Source organism: Hirundo rustica, chromosome Z (genome assembly GCF_015227805.2).
Source record: "Hirundo rustica isolate bHirRus1 chromosome Z, bHirRus1.pri.v3, whole genome shotgun sequence".
NCBI classification, from domain to species: Eukaryota; Metazoa; Chordata; class Aves; order Passeriformes; family Hirundinidae; genus Hirundo; species Hirundo rustica.
In genome coordinates, this window is record NC_053488.1 from 70,057,065 (window position 1) to 70,071,181 (window position 14,117).

Sequence of the window (14,117 nt, forward strand, 5' to 3'; positions counted from 1 at the left end):
GCGGAGGCGGACGCTGATTGGCCAAGTCCCCTCCCCTCCCGAACAACCATTGGCGGGCCGCTCGCCCGGGCCCGGCCTGCGGCGGGGCAGGACTTCCGGGGTGGGACCGGCTGTAGAGCGGCGGGGCTGCAGGACCGGCTCGAACTTTCCAGAAGAGTCGGGATCGGAACAGCAGGGAGTGGGATCTGCGCCCGCCGCCCCGGGGGCCTCCTGCCACTGCCGCCGCCGCCACCGCCACCGCCATGGTGAAAGAGACCACCTACTACGACGTGCTGGGCGTGAAGCCCAACGCGTCCGCCGAGGAGCTGAAGAAGGCCTACCGCAAGCTCGCGCTCAAGTACCACCCGGACAAGAACCCCAATGAAGGGGAGAAGGTCGGCGGGATGGGCCGGGGCGGTGGGGCCGGGCGGAAAGGGGCCGGGCGGGGGTCCCGCTAGGGGTGCCGCAGGTGCCTGAGTGCTGGTGACTGTCCTTCTTGCAGTTCAAGCAGATCTCCCAAGCTTACGAAGTGCTGTCGGACCCGAAGAAGAGGGACCTGTACGACAAAGGAGGGGAGCAAGCTATCAAGGAGGGTGGCTCCGGCGGCGGCTTCGGGTCACCCATGGACATATTCGATATGTTCTTCGGCGGCGGAGGGAGGATGCAGAGGGAGAGGCGAGGTAACGTGTCGGGGGGGGTGTCAGATTCTCTGAGGAAAATGCCGTAGGTGTAGGAATTTAAATAGAGTTAAACTGAAGTTAAGCCTTAATCTAAAAATTGGAGAATAGTGTCGTTTGGTTGGTATGGTGGTAGTTTGGTCTCCTGGGCATTGTCTCCTGTTAATCACAAACCAGATGGGTTTGAAGAACCTTTCGCTGAATGTAAGCTCGGCTGCTAATAGATAGAATAGGAAAGGGAAGGGTAAAGTAGCTTAAAATGGTTTGTTAACTAAGCTGCCGTACGTGTAGCATCTAAAAGCAACTATCTAAACAAGAGACCAAGATCCAGTCTGTGAAGCTTTTCTGTGTTCCTGCGCTGTGGAGTGTAGTTAAGTTGAAGCTGCAATAGAATACTACCCAGAAGTTAAGTTCCAGTTTAATCATGCCGGGGAAAACTTTAAACTTGTTAAGAGCAGTGCTGACCCCATCACCTCTTAATGCGGCTCCGGTGAAAAAGGGAAGAAAAAATGTTTTGCATCAAAGTGTTGAAGAGTATCATGTTAAAGTACTTGTAACAACCTAGAGCTCAGCATCCCTTACAAAACGAAGCTTATAGCAGTTGAAGTGCTAAGGAGGAACCGAGCATAAAAATGTAATTGCTCATTTCTGGTTCCAAAAGGTCACATATTGAGAGGAAGAAAGTGCTGAGGTGGCAGTTCCAAACAGAGTCTCTCACCTGTTTGTAGGGGATCTGTTCCGTGACTTTGTTAAAACAAGAGTCTTGCATTACAAAAGTTAAACTTGTGAGGGTCTATATGTTCTGTTGGTCTTACCGTTCTTACTTTTCCAGAAGGTCTCTTCTGAGTTTAACTGAGTCAAAGTCAAAACAACTGTTACCTAATGGGACAGCAGCTGGGAAGTACAAGTAGTTTTGACCAGTACAAGCGAAACAAGACGAAGCTCTGTTGAGACAAGATATAAAAGCCCAGAGACTTGGTTCATCATGGCTTGGCAGGGAGATGTGCAGACCAAGCTTCTAAATTGAAGTAAATATCTGAATTCTTTTACAGGTAAAAATGTGGTCCATCAGTTGTCAGTAAGTTTAGAAGATATGTACAATGGTGCAATGAGGAAACTTGCACTGCAGAAAAATGTCATATGTGACAAATGTGAAGGTAATGTTGAAACTAAAACTAAACAGATGTTTCTAAAACTTCTGTTGTTGTTTTCTGGTAGCACATAACCACTTCTTTCCAATTTTTGTTGTCAGGTCGTGGTGGTAAGAAAGGTGCAGTAGAATGCTGCCCTAATTGCAGGGGAACAGGCATGCAGATCAGAATTCACCAGATCGGGCCAGGAATGGTGCAGCAGATCCAGTCTGTGTGTATGGAGTGTCAGGGGTATGGGGAGCGTATCAGCCCCAAGGACCGATGTAAGAGCTGCAATGGCAGAAAAATTGTTAGAGAAAAGAAGATCCTAGAAGTTCACATTGACAAAGGTGAGGTGTCTTACTAAGGTGAAATATTGAACTTGGATGTACTGACTGACTTTGCAGCCTTAAAGCAGAAGGTTTAGCAAATACTTGGGCTTGATTCAATGAGTAACAGTGCTGAATGCATACACAGCAATATTGCTTGTTAACTGCCTTGCAAAAAGTAGCCTTGTTTCTAGGGGAGATTGACTCTTATGTTCACTTCTAAAGCCTGGTATATAACTAAGGATGAATTCTGAAACGTGCATTATTGTAAGCAGTGAACTATTTTTCATGTTCAAGCCCAGTTTGTGATCAGGTAGACTAATCAGTTTTCACCGCCTGCAGCAAAACCCTGCAGACTCCGACCACTTCTTCTGTGTTTCAGTGTGAAGGGGAACCAGGTCTGATACAGTGACAGGGTGCAAAGACAGTGCTAAGACTCTTATGCTTAGAGCTCTGTTGGCTACACAACCCTGACAGTGCTGCTCGTCCCAGGTACTACTTCCTTGCCCGGCAAAATGCAACTCAATACACAAACGCACAGCAGGATGGGTGAATGTAATGGTATTGAGTGACAAATGCATCTCTGTTCAGGGGGCTGCCCAAAAGCTGGTGGGAGAAGTCTCTCAAGTAGTGCAGCCTGTAAGACAGAATAAGCTTGCAAGTACCTGACTTTTACAGTCTTGCTCATGATTATGATCGGCAACTGTTATATGTGTAAGCAGAGCCTATGCTTTGCCTGAATTTGTAGGGGAAATCCTACAGTAATAGTAAATATGAGAACTAGAAGGGATATATTACTGATAATTTGAACAGGGGAAGTCTCATGAGAAGAGTGTTTTCCTAGAAAGAAAGGAAAAGTAACTGATACAGCATAAGAGAGCTAGTATTTTTGTTAGAAAGACTTCTTGTGTGGGTGAAACAAGTTTCTTACATGAGGTTTTCCGTCCGTAGGGAATGCTTCTTGAACTTGGCAGGCACCAAGATGATGTTTCATAAGGACATGTGCCGTGTATTTATAAAACTGAAGAAGCTGACTGGTCAATTGCTCTTGAAATGCAGTTTGTACACAGTGTTTCTGACTTCTTTTTGTATTTGTGTATATAATGAAAACTGTTTTGATGATATTTCTCTTCAGGACTTTATCTTGATGGTTCTTTTGGCAGTACAGTTAAAATTGATGGTCTTGAGACATAACACTGAATTCAAGTTAGCACCATTAAGATCTGTTGAACAAGTGATTAAATTTAAAAAAAATAATAGAAATGAGTGCTTCAAGGGAAGATCCTGATGTTCTTGCTTAAAGATCCAGAGATATTTTGATACTAGTTCATGCCTATAGAAGTGTTCGGTGGTGCTTTTATCTTTAAAATAAGAAAAATGTTTATTTGTTTTCTGCAATAGGAATGAAGGATGGTCAGAAAATAACATTCCATGGTGAAGGGGACCAAGAGCCAGGTCTGGAGCCAGGGGACATTATTATTGTCTTGGATCAGAAAGACCACTCTGTATTTACAAGGTAAAAATGCTTGAAATTCTCTTATGTTATCTCCTGTGACGTTTTTCCACATGCTTCCGTGATTATCACTCATCTTGTACTATTGGAGTGTCAGGAGATAGGATCACGTGACTGTCAGTCAGCTGTGAGTTTGTCTGGGTGGTCAGAGGAGTGCTGAGGTGGGGGAATTCTGCTAGTCAGGCCACTTTTGTTCTAATAGCATGAGGCAATCTCCTGTGAGCTTCGGCTGCAGAAGGGGATAGAAGGCAAACTAAAGCAGTTACAGTTGAGAGTTTATAAACCTTTCATTTTAAGAATCTGTTGAAATTTTTTTGTAGTTTTGAATATTTGTGACTGTTTCCTTGGTCTCAGTTGCTTAGCTCAGAAAACTGACATTTAGTGTAGTCAGCTGTTGTCCACTTTTCCTCAAGGCACAGAAAACTTTGAGTGTGTGCACATGTGTTTGTGTAGCTTACTTAGGACAAACTTACCAAGTATAGCATGCACCCTTGTGATCAAACGTTTTCCCACACTTCATTTTCTGCCCAAGTGCTATGGGCAGGATAATAGGTCCTGTCTGATTTTTATTGTGAAAGCAAAGGTGACTCAAGTAGCACTGACCACGTCTCAACTCTTCTGTGTTCCCAGGCAATGCTGCTCAGTGTTGCATGCCTCCCTCCTTCATGTTACTGTTTGTGGAGTTAGTCTGTCCGGTATATTTTGGTCCAGTTAAAACCACCACCGATCTCGCACAAGTGCATTGCATTTGTTGTCTCGCTGCTGCTGTTCAGAGCAGTTAGGAGCAAATCGCTGGGTTTAGAGAAAGCCCATTTCTACACAAGCCACTGACCTTGTGCTTGTAAATAGGAATGGTGAGCCAAAGGTTCTTGGGAAACCTGCAGCTGGTCTGCCCGACTATCATGTATGGTGTTGAGCTCTTGAAGCTGGTGCCAGAATTCTGTGCCAAGGAACACTGAGCTCACAGGTTAAGAATCACTTCTGTTTGATTTGGATGAGCTTACTCAGCTGATTTTTCTTAACTTCCAGTGAAACCAGACACTGATTCAGATATGCCAAACTGTTCTCATGGTTTGTTTCCTAGGACTCGAAGTCACAGTTCTGTTAGATTATTTTTGTCTATCCTTCTGCCCACTGCCTTTGGTTCTAGTGTCCTTTGATAACCCTTGATATTACTGGTCTTGTGGGGTTATGCTGAGGTCATGCTCTCGCACAAGTGGCATGTTCCTCCTGTCCTGTCAGAGTCTAAAACTAGCTTTTTGTTCAAGTCTCCTACCAGAGACTTTTTAAAAACAGGGTGAGTGCTCTACATTCTTTGAATAAGATGAGGGATTTTGTAGCCTTTGAATATGTAGACAATCACTAGCATTGCCATACTGAAGTCAGAACACAATTAAAGTAATTAACACTATCTATTCCAGCTACTTCTTGGTACTTTCTAAAAGGTACTTGTATCATTACCCAGAGTGCCATCACCTGTTCAAACTTCCCTGGTAATAAACCTTCAGAGTGTAACAAATTACCGTAGTGCAAGCTCATGCAATTAAGAAGGTATTTATCTATGCAAAGAAAATAATTAATTGTTCCAGTTTCAGTATTTATGAGGCTGAGAGGTTGTTTTGTTGTTGTTTTGTTGTTGTTTTGTTTTGTTTTAGCTTTTTTTTTTTTTTAATAGGGAAGGAGCAGTGAAGTGAGACTAGAGAGGCAAGTGGGCCTTGTATTTATGTATTGTCAATAAACATTTCTAACACTTTAGATAGCTTGACATGATCATAGTGGCTCTCAGAGTGGGTATCATTCTAGTAATTGAGGAGCTAAATTAATATTTGGTATTCTTTGTTTAATTGCCTGGGCTTCTGTTATAATTACAGCTTATTGTAATTTCCAAGTTAAATATTGAAGTTGGGTATGATCCTTTACTGTTTCTCTCTCACTGTGACTGTTACTGATTGGTTCTGCCTTAGACGAGATGAAGATCTGTTTCTGTTTATGGATATTCAACTGGTTGAAGCACTCTGTGGCTTTCAAAAACCTATCACGACGCTGGATAACAGAACTATTATTATTACCTCCCATCCTGGTAAGAGATGGTTTGCTTTCTGTTGGAAGTTCTAGCATACACTGAATGCAAGCTGGAAATCTTAAAGGGACAGAAGCTACCCCATCTTGATGTAAAAGGGATGTGTGCTGGTATCAAATTCTTTGCCCTCGTCTTTGCAGTACAATCTTAAAAAAGGATTATGCATAGCAGTAAGCAGTAACTTTCTCTTTGTATGACACAGTAACAGACCTTATCTCATGGACATACTTGCATCCTGAGGATATCTCATGAGAATTGAAACCTGTTGGTCTCTGAAAACCACTTTTTCAAGCAATTTTTTTTTTCTTGGAAGCGATGGAGCACTTAATAAATTTGTAAGTATGCTTCCTTTGGGAAGCATAACAGGGTTGCAGGAATGTAATGTAGACATCAGTCTGCTTTCCTACTCAGATGTTACCAGGCAGTACTACATGTTGGTGTTGCTGCCTAACCACAATGTAGAAAGCTACATAAATATTGAAGGTAATTAACTAGTTAACTAAAGCTGCTTCTGTTGCCTGCATGGATCCCTTCCTTTTTTGGTAATTTTTTTGTTGTTGTTTTTTTAGGCCAGGTTGTTGAGCATGCGGCTATTAAGTGTGTGTTGAATGAAGGTATGCCAATTTATCGCAGGCCACATGAAAAAGGACGTCTGATCATAGAATTCAGGGTATGTGAATCATCTAATTTCCATGGCATTTCAGGACTGAACTTCCATCCAGAATTTAACCAATAAGCACTGCCTGAGTCAAGAAGCGATACCAATAATCAGATATCCTGTTTTGGTATTTGTTCTTTACAATGGTGGGAAGCTGTCAGAATTACAGTTCAGAACAAAGAGAAAACTGCAAGAACACTATGTGCTCAAAGTACATCAGGTGCCAGAGGAGTTTCTTCAGCAGCCTTGTGAATTTCCATTTGCGTGACATATTCTTTATTGTCCTGTAGGAAGGATGCATGAGCAACTTCTGCACTGGAGCAGAGGAGTAGGTTGGAAAACACTGATTTTCTTCTCGGGGGAGAAGCTAGGGCTGGAAGCTATAGCATCATGCCCTGTCTGCTACAGCTTAGAATATATTTAACCATATCTCTAATGCTGACATTTTGTTTTTATATATATTTAAATATGTAGCTGTATATGCTGTTATAAATACATAGTTGTATGTGCTATTATATTACATATATAATGTTTTTGTGGGTAATTCCAGAGGGCAGCCTGAGGCAGAAGAAAGGTGTTGATTGAGTTGCCAGAATTAGAAGCTAACTTCGTACAGACATTAAAAAACAGCTTAGTGATGCTGGCAATTTTTTTAAGCTCTGAATTTAAGTCATCTACAACAACAAAGCTGACTATGGCAGATATTTCACCTGTAGGTCGATTTGATTTAGGAAATAAACAGTTCAGATAGACTTGAGTAATCTTAGTTCTTGATGATTTCAGGTTATCTTCCCAGAGAGTGGCTTCCTGTCCTCGGATAAGCTGTCTTTACTTGAAAAACTGCTACCTACAAGGCAGGAGATAGAAGAAACTGAGGAAATGGAACAGGTGGAATTAGTGGACTTTGATCCATCTCAGAAGCGAAAACACCACTATAATGGAGAAGTGTATGAAGATGATGAGCATCAGCCTAGAGGTGGTGTTCAGTGCCAGACATCATAAATGGGCCAGTGAATAACTTGTCATGCTTGTTTTGTATGCAGTAGTGGATGAGTGAAGGACTACAAGCAGTTTGCCCTCACCTCCTGCTCTTTGTTGTTCTATCCAGCCATAGTTATTTCTAAAAGCATAAAGAAATAAACTAAGTAATTAAACTGACTTTTCAATTTGTATAAAGCTCCAGGATGCAAGCTGAAATGAAGTTGACTGCACTTCACCCCTGCCTCTTGGTCCAGAAAACTCCCTTACCTGCTTGTCTTTTATTCCAAACCTTGTAATTCCTGTATGTGCACAATTACCCAGGCTTAAACTTAAGATTCTGTGGTGTGCTTTTTAGGACTTCTAGATCTTACACTCTGTGAATAAAGTATGCACAAATACTTACAATCCATGGTAAGATGTAGTTAAGTTTTGTACCAGTTAGGGTAATAATGTTTGGGCTTGTACTGGTGTTTGTTAAATAGGGACTGGCTCTAAAGTGCCCACATGGTAGATGAGGCTGACACAGATGTGGTCCATCTTCACAGGCCCGTTAAAGTCACATGACTCCCCACGCTCTCCATGCTATCCGCATGAGGTCAGATAGTCCTTTCTTGTGCCAGCACTGGTTCAGACCCCAGAGCTACATGTGGAGCTTGCTTTCTTTCTTTGGTGAATCCCATTTGGCCGCTGTCCTGGGTCTCACTGCCTGTGGAGCCACGGGTTGCTTGGAGCTGCCTTGGCTGCTGCACATTAGTAAAATCGTCTGGGCTTTCTCAGCATACAGGTGGCTTGGAGCATCAGACTGCTGCAAGGGGAAGCTTGATTTCCACCTTGATTACTGAAATCAGATACCCCTCAGTGTGTTAAAGAAAGCAGTACCAGTCCTCTTAGTGGGTACGTGTGATCCTGCAGAGGTGAGAAGGCTGGTGAATACAACCAACCAATGAATCTAGGATGTTCTGAAATTAATGTATTGTGTTCATTATTTCCAGCTGACTCTTAAATTTCTGTATGAATGTTCTAATTATTGTAGATGAAGTGTTTCCAATATAATTACAAAATTGTTCATTGCCTCTTTTCTTAGACCAGATGTTGGTATAGAAACACCACCCCCTTCTTTTTAGACAGCTATTCATAGAAGAATCTTAAAAACCTTTTTTCAGAAAATGTGCTGAGAAGACAGGTCCAGGTTTAACCTCTAGTGTTATAGTTTAGTCTTGCTCAACCATCTGGCTTGAGATAGAGCTTACGCTTTTCATACTGCTTTGAAGAAAAAGTACCATGAGGCATATTCGTCTAAGTAGCTGTTGTGTGGCAATATATGTGTTGCAACTTGAATATCTGGAAGCTCTTAGGAAAAAAAAACGCATCTCTAGCTTGCCTAAGCATTACAAGTTTCATTGTATAAAGACAGCTGCTCTACCATGGATTTTGTACCTCAAATGTAGTCCCTTTCAGAAACCTATAGAACTGTGATCTTTCACCTGCATGTTTCACCTACTTTTTTGTTTTCTTTCTCAACAGAAATAAAATTCTGTAGGCCAAGTGTTTTTCCAAATTCTGCTTGAGTGAGCTCCTCAGTGAGCTAAAAAATGTGACCTGCAGGTGCCTGTGCTCTACTAGTAGGATGGTTTCTCCAAGCTGAGAGGAGAACAGAAAGTAATCTTCCTCGGGCTAGGGCTAACTCCTGCACAGATGGCTTGAGACTTAAATCGCAGCAAAATAAGCTACTTTTTTTCTGCTCAATAAGCCCCTTTATTTTTTTCCTTAACCACTAGATCAAAACAGCAAGGACAAACAACATTCCATTCACAGCCTTGAGCATGACAGTGGAACGTGATTTTGCTTCAGATGCCTGTGTATTTAAAAAAAAAAAAAATCCATAGGCTTACTTTCTCAGGAGTAGTAGTTTCCCTTTCACCGCACCCATAGTGTATTGGCATAGTTGAAGTCATAGTCTTGACTTACTCTGGAGGCCATGGACAATTCTGCTTCATAACTGATGACCCCCAGCAGATGGAGTAAGTTGATTCCAGGAGGAGGGTGTCTGACCAGGAGCTTCCTCTAGAAGCCTTAGCAGAGTAGTCCACAGAAGGATGCTCTGCTAGTGCAAGAAGGGCAACAGGAACATCACCAGGTTAGTATTCTGTTTTGACATTGGCTAGTTACTGATACAAAATCTGCACCCCAAGCAAATACTGGCAGCAGTGCAATAAGCTTTTGGCAAAAAGCACTGGATGGCAAGAGCTAGTAGGACTTTGTTCTCCCATGTTGTTCTGGGTAGCACACAGAGCAAACAGCTAGATATGTTCTCTGCTGCTGAAAAATTACTTTTTTCCTAACTTTTTACTTTATTTGGGATACAATTTCTAATTTGGGGAAATGAACAGAATGGACAGCTGTAGAAATGGAGGGTACAGTAGCACAAAATAGCTGTTTCTGTAACTATCAATACAGTAACATGACATATTGTAATCTGAGTTTGTAATTACTTCCAGTGTTTCAGTGCCACCTAATTCATAAGATCGAGCTTATATTTTAGTCTATTACAATTATTCTTTTCACTGTGCACCAGACATCTAGGACTTCATTTTTTTCTCCATAAAACTAACAGCTCCACTATTGCACAACTTGGCTGTAATACAGAACACCCACTGCAGGCTCATTTAAGTCTACTATCATTTTTGCTTCTGCTTTCAGAGCCCTTAGACTACAGGTCCTCTCCTTCCCATAGTTTTTAATACCTTACCCAGCAGCAGTGGAAGAGGTCGGCTCAGCCCAGGGGTGTAAACTCAAACTCAGTCATCCCAAATCTGCTCTGAAATTGCAGTGTGGTGCAAGATCAAGCAAGCAAGCAACTTGTCCTATGATTTTTCATTAGCAGCTTCACCTGGGAAGACATACATGTTCATGACTGATTCCTACTCAAAGCATTAGGAAAGCACGCTTTAAAAAAATGAGGTTTTATTTAAGCCACTCTTTTTGCAAACCACACATAAAGAAATGCCAAGCTTATTATTTTCTTAGGGGATAAAATGAGCACTGTTACAGTGCCCAAAGAATGGGATGTCGACTGCCCTGTTAAGTGCTGTAAAAGTAGATCCACATCTCTGATAAGTGCTAAGTGCTTTAGGTCTCTGCCATAATGGTCGACATGCCAGAGCCAAAGCCAGTGTGTCTACTGAGACAGCCCCTGAGAAGCCTGATGCTTCCACACAGACAAAACTGGTGAGGAACGCGGTGTCAGTACAGGTGGTACGTTTCAATGGATGCCCAGATACTTCTGAAGAAAAGGCTGGTATCTGCACAAAGTGTGCACAAGTGGATGACCAGCTGTGACAGGTGGCTGAATGACAAGAGACGGTCAGTTGGCTGCGCAGTATTAGAGTGGCTGAAGCAGAGGTAGGTAATTGGTTCCAGAACCACATACCTACAATGGATACCACTGAGCCTGAGGCACCTTGCACCCTGGTCACCCCCAAAAGCAGGGCTCCAATTCAATCTCCACCCTCCAATTTGCAGACCAAAAATGCAATCTGATGCTTTAAAGTCTTTAGATACTCATGAGCAAAGCCAACAAAGAACCTCACCCGCAGTGCATTGTGATTACTGTCAAAAGAAACATCAAGTGGTTGTAATGGGCACGGAGCTGTCCATTTAATAGCCTGACAGTCACAAGGGGCATCCTGCCCTCCAGGAGCTGGGATCCGTGGTGTTGACAAGAGGGTAACTTAGCCTGTTGTAGACCATCACCCCCTTTTTCATTTGGGTACAGATGATAACACAAGCCAAAAAATAGGATCAAGGAAGACTACAGAGTCCTGGCAAAGCAGCTGAAAACCATCCCAAGTCATCCCCATGCCCAAGTCATCTCATCTGTCCTCCCTGTTAGAGAAATGAGGACAGCCAGAGGCAGACACATTGTGCAGATCAGTGTCTGGCTTCATGGCTGGTGCCATCAATGTCTTGGTTTTAAAAGACAGTTGTCTGCCAGGGAAAGCTGGAGCCTCCCTTGGAATGGAGACTGTAAACCCCCTTCCCTCCAAATTATGATAATTTTGCAATTAGGGGCTTTCAGGCAAAGATATGGGAATAGGAGTAATAGTTCTTTACTAGGAATATTTTTTTAAAAAAGGAAATTACAAATGTAGCAGTACAAAAAAACAAGCAAGGAAGCAAACAAAGATTCTGGAAAAAACCCTGACTCTGTCAGGGATATGACCTGGCACCTTGGTGGTCAGGGTGTTGGAAGCAGTCCAAGTAAGTCCTCCTGGAGTAACAGATGTGGTTCTGTGGAGAAGAGATGGTCTTGTAGAAAGTCCAGTGGTGACGAGATGGGTCCAGTCTCCCTCCAGGAATCCAGTGGAAAAACCGGATACCCTGTGTCCCTCAGTCCCAGTTTCTATCTAGCTGGGAACAGTTAGCTCCTCCACCACTGTGGAGCATCTCACAATGGGATGATGGAATGTGTCATGTCATTGGTGGGCCCTAATGGCCCATTATCAGAAGATGTCCCCCTGGAGGTGTGATGAAAGAGATAAGAAACACTGCCCCACCTGGTTTTAATGGCTGGGCCATTATCAGTAGGCCTCTGCCCCCCCTCCCCCCTGGAGTAAGAAGGATAAAACATCTCCCAAAAACCAGCTTTCAACAGATGAAATAGAATACACATATTTTTAGGTTACATAATCCAAGACAATCAAGAAGGTTTTGGCTTTTATAACAGTGGGTTGTGGTTTTATGATTTTTGCCTGTGACAGGGGAATGTGATCCCCCTGGCTAAAACAGGCATGAAAATCATTGGCATCAGTCTGGCCAGTTTGGTGAGATGGGCTTTAAAACTGAAGAACTGGGGAGGCAGGGTCCAAATGGCAATGATTGTGCCATTGTTTCCTCCGGGGGAGCAGGTCATAACAACTAGTGCAGAGACAGATGTTCCTTGGCTGCCCCTGGAGTGGAGGATCAAGGCACAAAATACATTGTGGGTCCTTAAGGGTATGGTGAATCCTCTCACATCCCTTCTAGGAAACCCCATTCTTTAATTATCCCCTAAGTGTCTGTATACAAACAGATGCAGCACAGGAAATAAAAAAGAACTAGAAATACATGTGCATTCACAGGGCCATGATCTCACTGCAATGCTGAGACATGGTGGGATAGCTCACCCATGGTGGAATATTGTCATGGAAGGGTATGTACTTTTCAGAAAGGACAGAGAAACGTCAGAGAAGCAAGGTGGTGGAGTTTCTCTTTATGTGAGAGAATGGAACTGGAATGTAGCAAGCTCTACCCAGGGACAAATGAACAAGCTGACATTTTACAGATGAGAATTGCCTGGTGTGCCCTGGCAGCCAGGAGGGTTAACTATGTCTTGGGGTGCATCAGGCACTTCATCAGGCATCATACCCAGCCGGGCAAGGGAGGGGATTTTTCGTGTTCTGACCTCCAGTCCTCTCTGCAGTTTTGGGTGCCACAGTGTAAGAAAGATATTAAGCCAATCCAGAGCATCCAAATGAAAGCAATGAAGATGATGAAGGGCCTTGAGGGGAAGCTGTGTGAGGGGTGGCTGAGGTCACCTCTACATGAGGAAGAACTTCTTTCAAGGGTGGCAAAGCACTGGAGATATTATCTCCAGAGGGGATATATATCCCTTCTGAAGATACTCAAAAGCCACCTACCCAAAGTGACCTGGCCTTTGCATGGGGATTGATTAGATGATCTCCAGCAGTTCCTTCCAACTCTAACAATTCTGTGATAATCAATCCAGGGGGCTCATGGTGCATCAATGAGAACTTCCTGACACAATTCATAGGGGAAACAAGAAGGACAGGTGCTCTGCTGGATCTTGTACTCAAAACCAAAGAGCTTGTTGGGAGTGTCAAGGTCAAAGACAGCCTTGGCTGCAGTGATCATGAGATGGTGAAGTTCAGGATACTGAGAGGACGGACCACGATGAAAAGCCAGTTCTCAACTCTGGACTTCAGAAAAGCAGACTAGTCTCTTCAAAGATCTGCTTAGAGGCACTCCCAGGGATAAGGCTCTGGAATGAAGAGCCCAAGAAAGCTAGTTAATATTCAAGGCCCACCACCCCCAGGCTCAAGAGCAGTCCATCCCAGTGAACAGGAAGTCAGGTAAAAATGGCCAGGAGGTCTGTGGGGATGCAGAAGGCTAAACTAGAATGCAAAAAGGAGTCATCTGTAACCAAGGCTGGGTATATTGGGAGTAACACAGATGTGATGTGTGGGCATCCAGGGATGAAGTAATGGAGCTAAAGCTTAATGAAGTAATGGAGCTAAAGCTTAACTGGTTAACAATGGCCTGTCTAAGTACAAAAGCAGGAAAGGGCAGGGAAAATGTGGGGCTGTTACAGAATTAGATGGGGCATCTGTTTCCATGGCATGCCATGGAAAGGTTGAAGCGCTGAGTACCTTCTTTGCTTTAGTCTTACTTAGTGACAACATGAGCTCTCAGAATTTCAGAGTTCAAGGGGAAAGTCTGGAGCAAGGAGGATGTACCCTTGCTATAAGGATGATGAGGTCAGGGAAGACTTAGGCAAACTGAACATACACAGAACCATGGGCCCCAGGAGGATGCATCCACAAGTGCTCTGGGAGTTAACAGATGTCATTGCAAGGCCCCTCTTGACAATCTTTGACTGATCTGGGTAACTGGGTAAAGTGCCTAAAAACTGGAGGAAAGTAAATGTCACATCTGTCTTTAAGAAGGGCAAGGCAAGGGGAGCCAAGGAAATAATCTGTCAACCTCACCTC

At 43.3% G+C, this 14,117-nt stretch overlaps 1 protein-coding gene across 1 annotated transcript; it reads left to right on the forward strand.

Annotated features, from left to right (window-relative positions):
* The first annotated feature begins 61 nt into the window (after positions 1-61).
* On the forward strand, positions 62-7,524 carry DNAJA1 (DnaJ heat shock protein family (Hsp40) member A1). Its single transcript, XM_040089712.2, has 8 exons — positions 62-374; positions 482-659; positions 1,709-1,813; positions 1,909-2,136; positions 3,517-3,631; positions 5,593-5,708; positions 6,278-6,378; positions 7,150-7,524. The coding sequence occupies exons 1-8, from the start codon at positions 243-245 to the stop codon at positions 7,366-7,368; spliced, it is 1,194 nt and encodes a 397-aa protein (XP_039945646.1). The 5' UTR covers positions 62-242; the 3' UTR covers positions 7,369-7,524.
* Positions 7,525-14,117: the final 6,593 nt, after the last annotated feature.

Bases quoted from the DNA above. Each gene is read 5' to 3' on its own strand.
- DNAJA1 (XM_040089712.2), top strand. From the start codon at position 243: ATGGTGAAAGAGACCACCTACTACGACGTGCTGGGCGTGAAGCCCAAC. The intron at 375-481 runs GTCGGCGGGATG...TCCTTCTTGCAG, and splicing joins ACCCCAATGAAGGGGAGAAG to TTCAAGCAGATCTCCCAAGC. The intron at 2,137-3,516 runs GTGAGGTGTCTT...TTTCTGCAATAG, and splicing joins AGAAGTTCACATTGACAAAG to GAATGAAGGATGGTCAGAAA.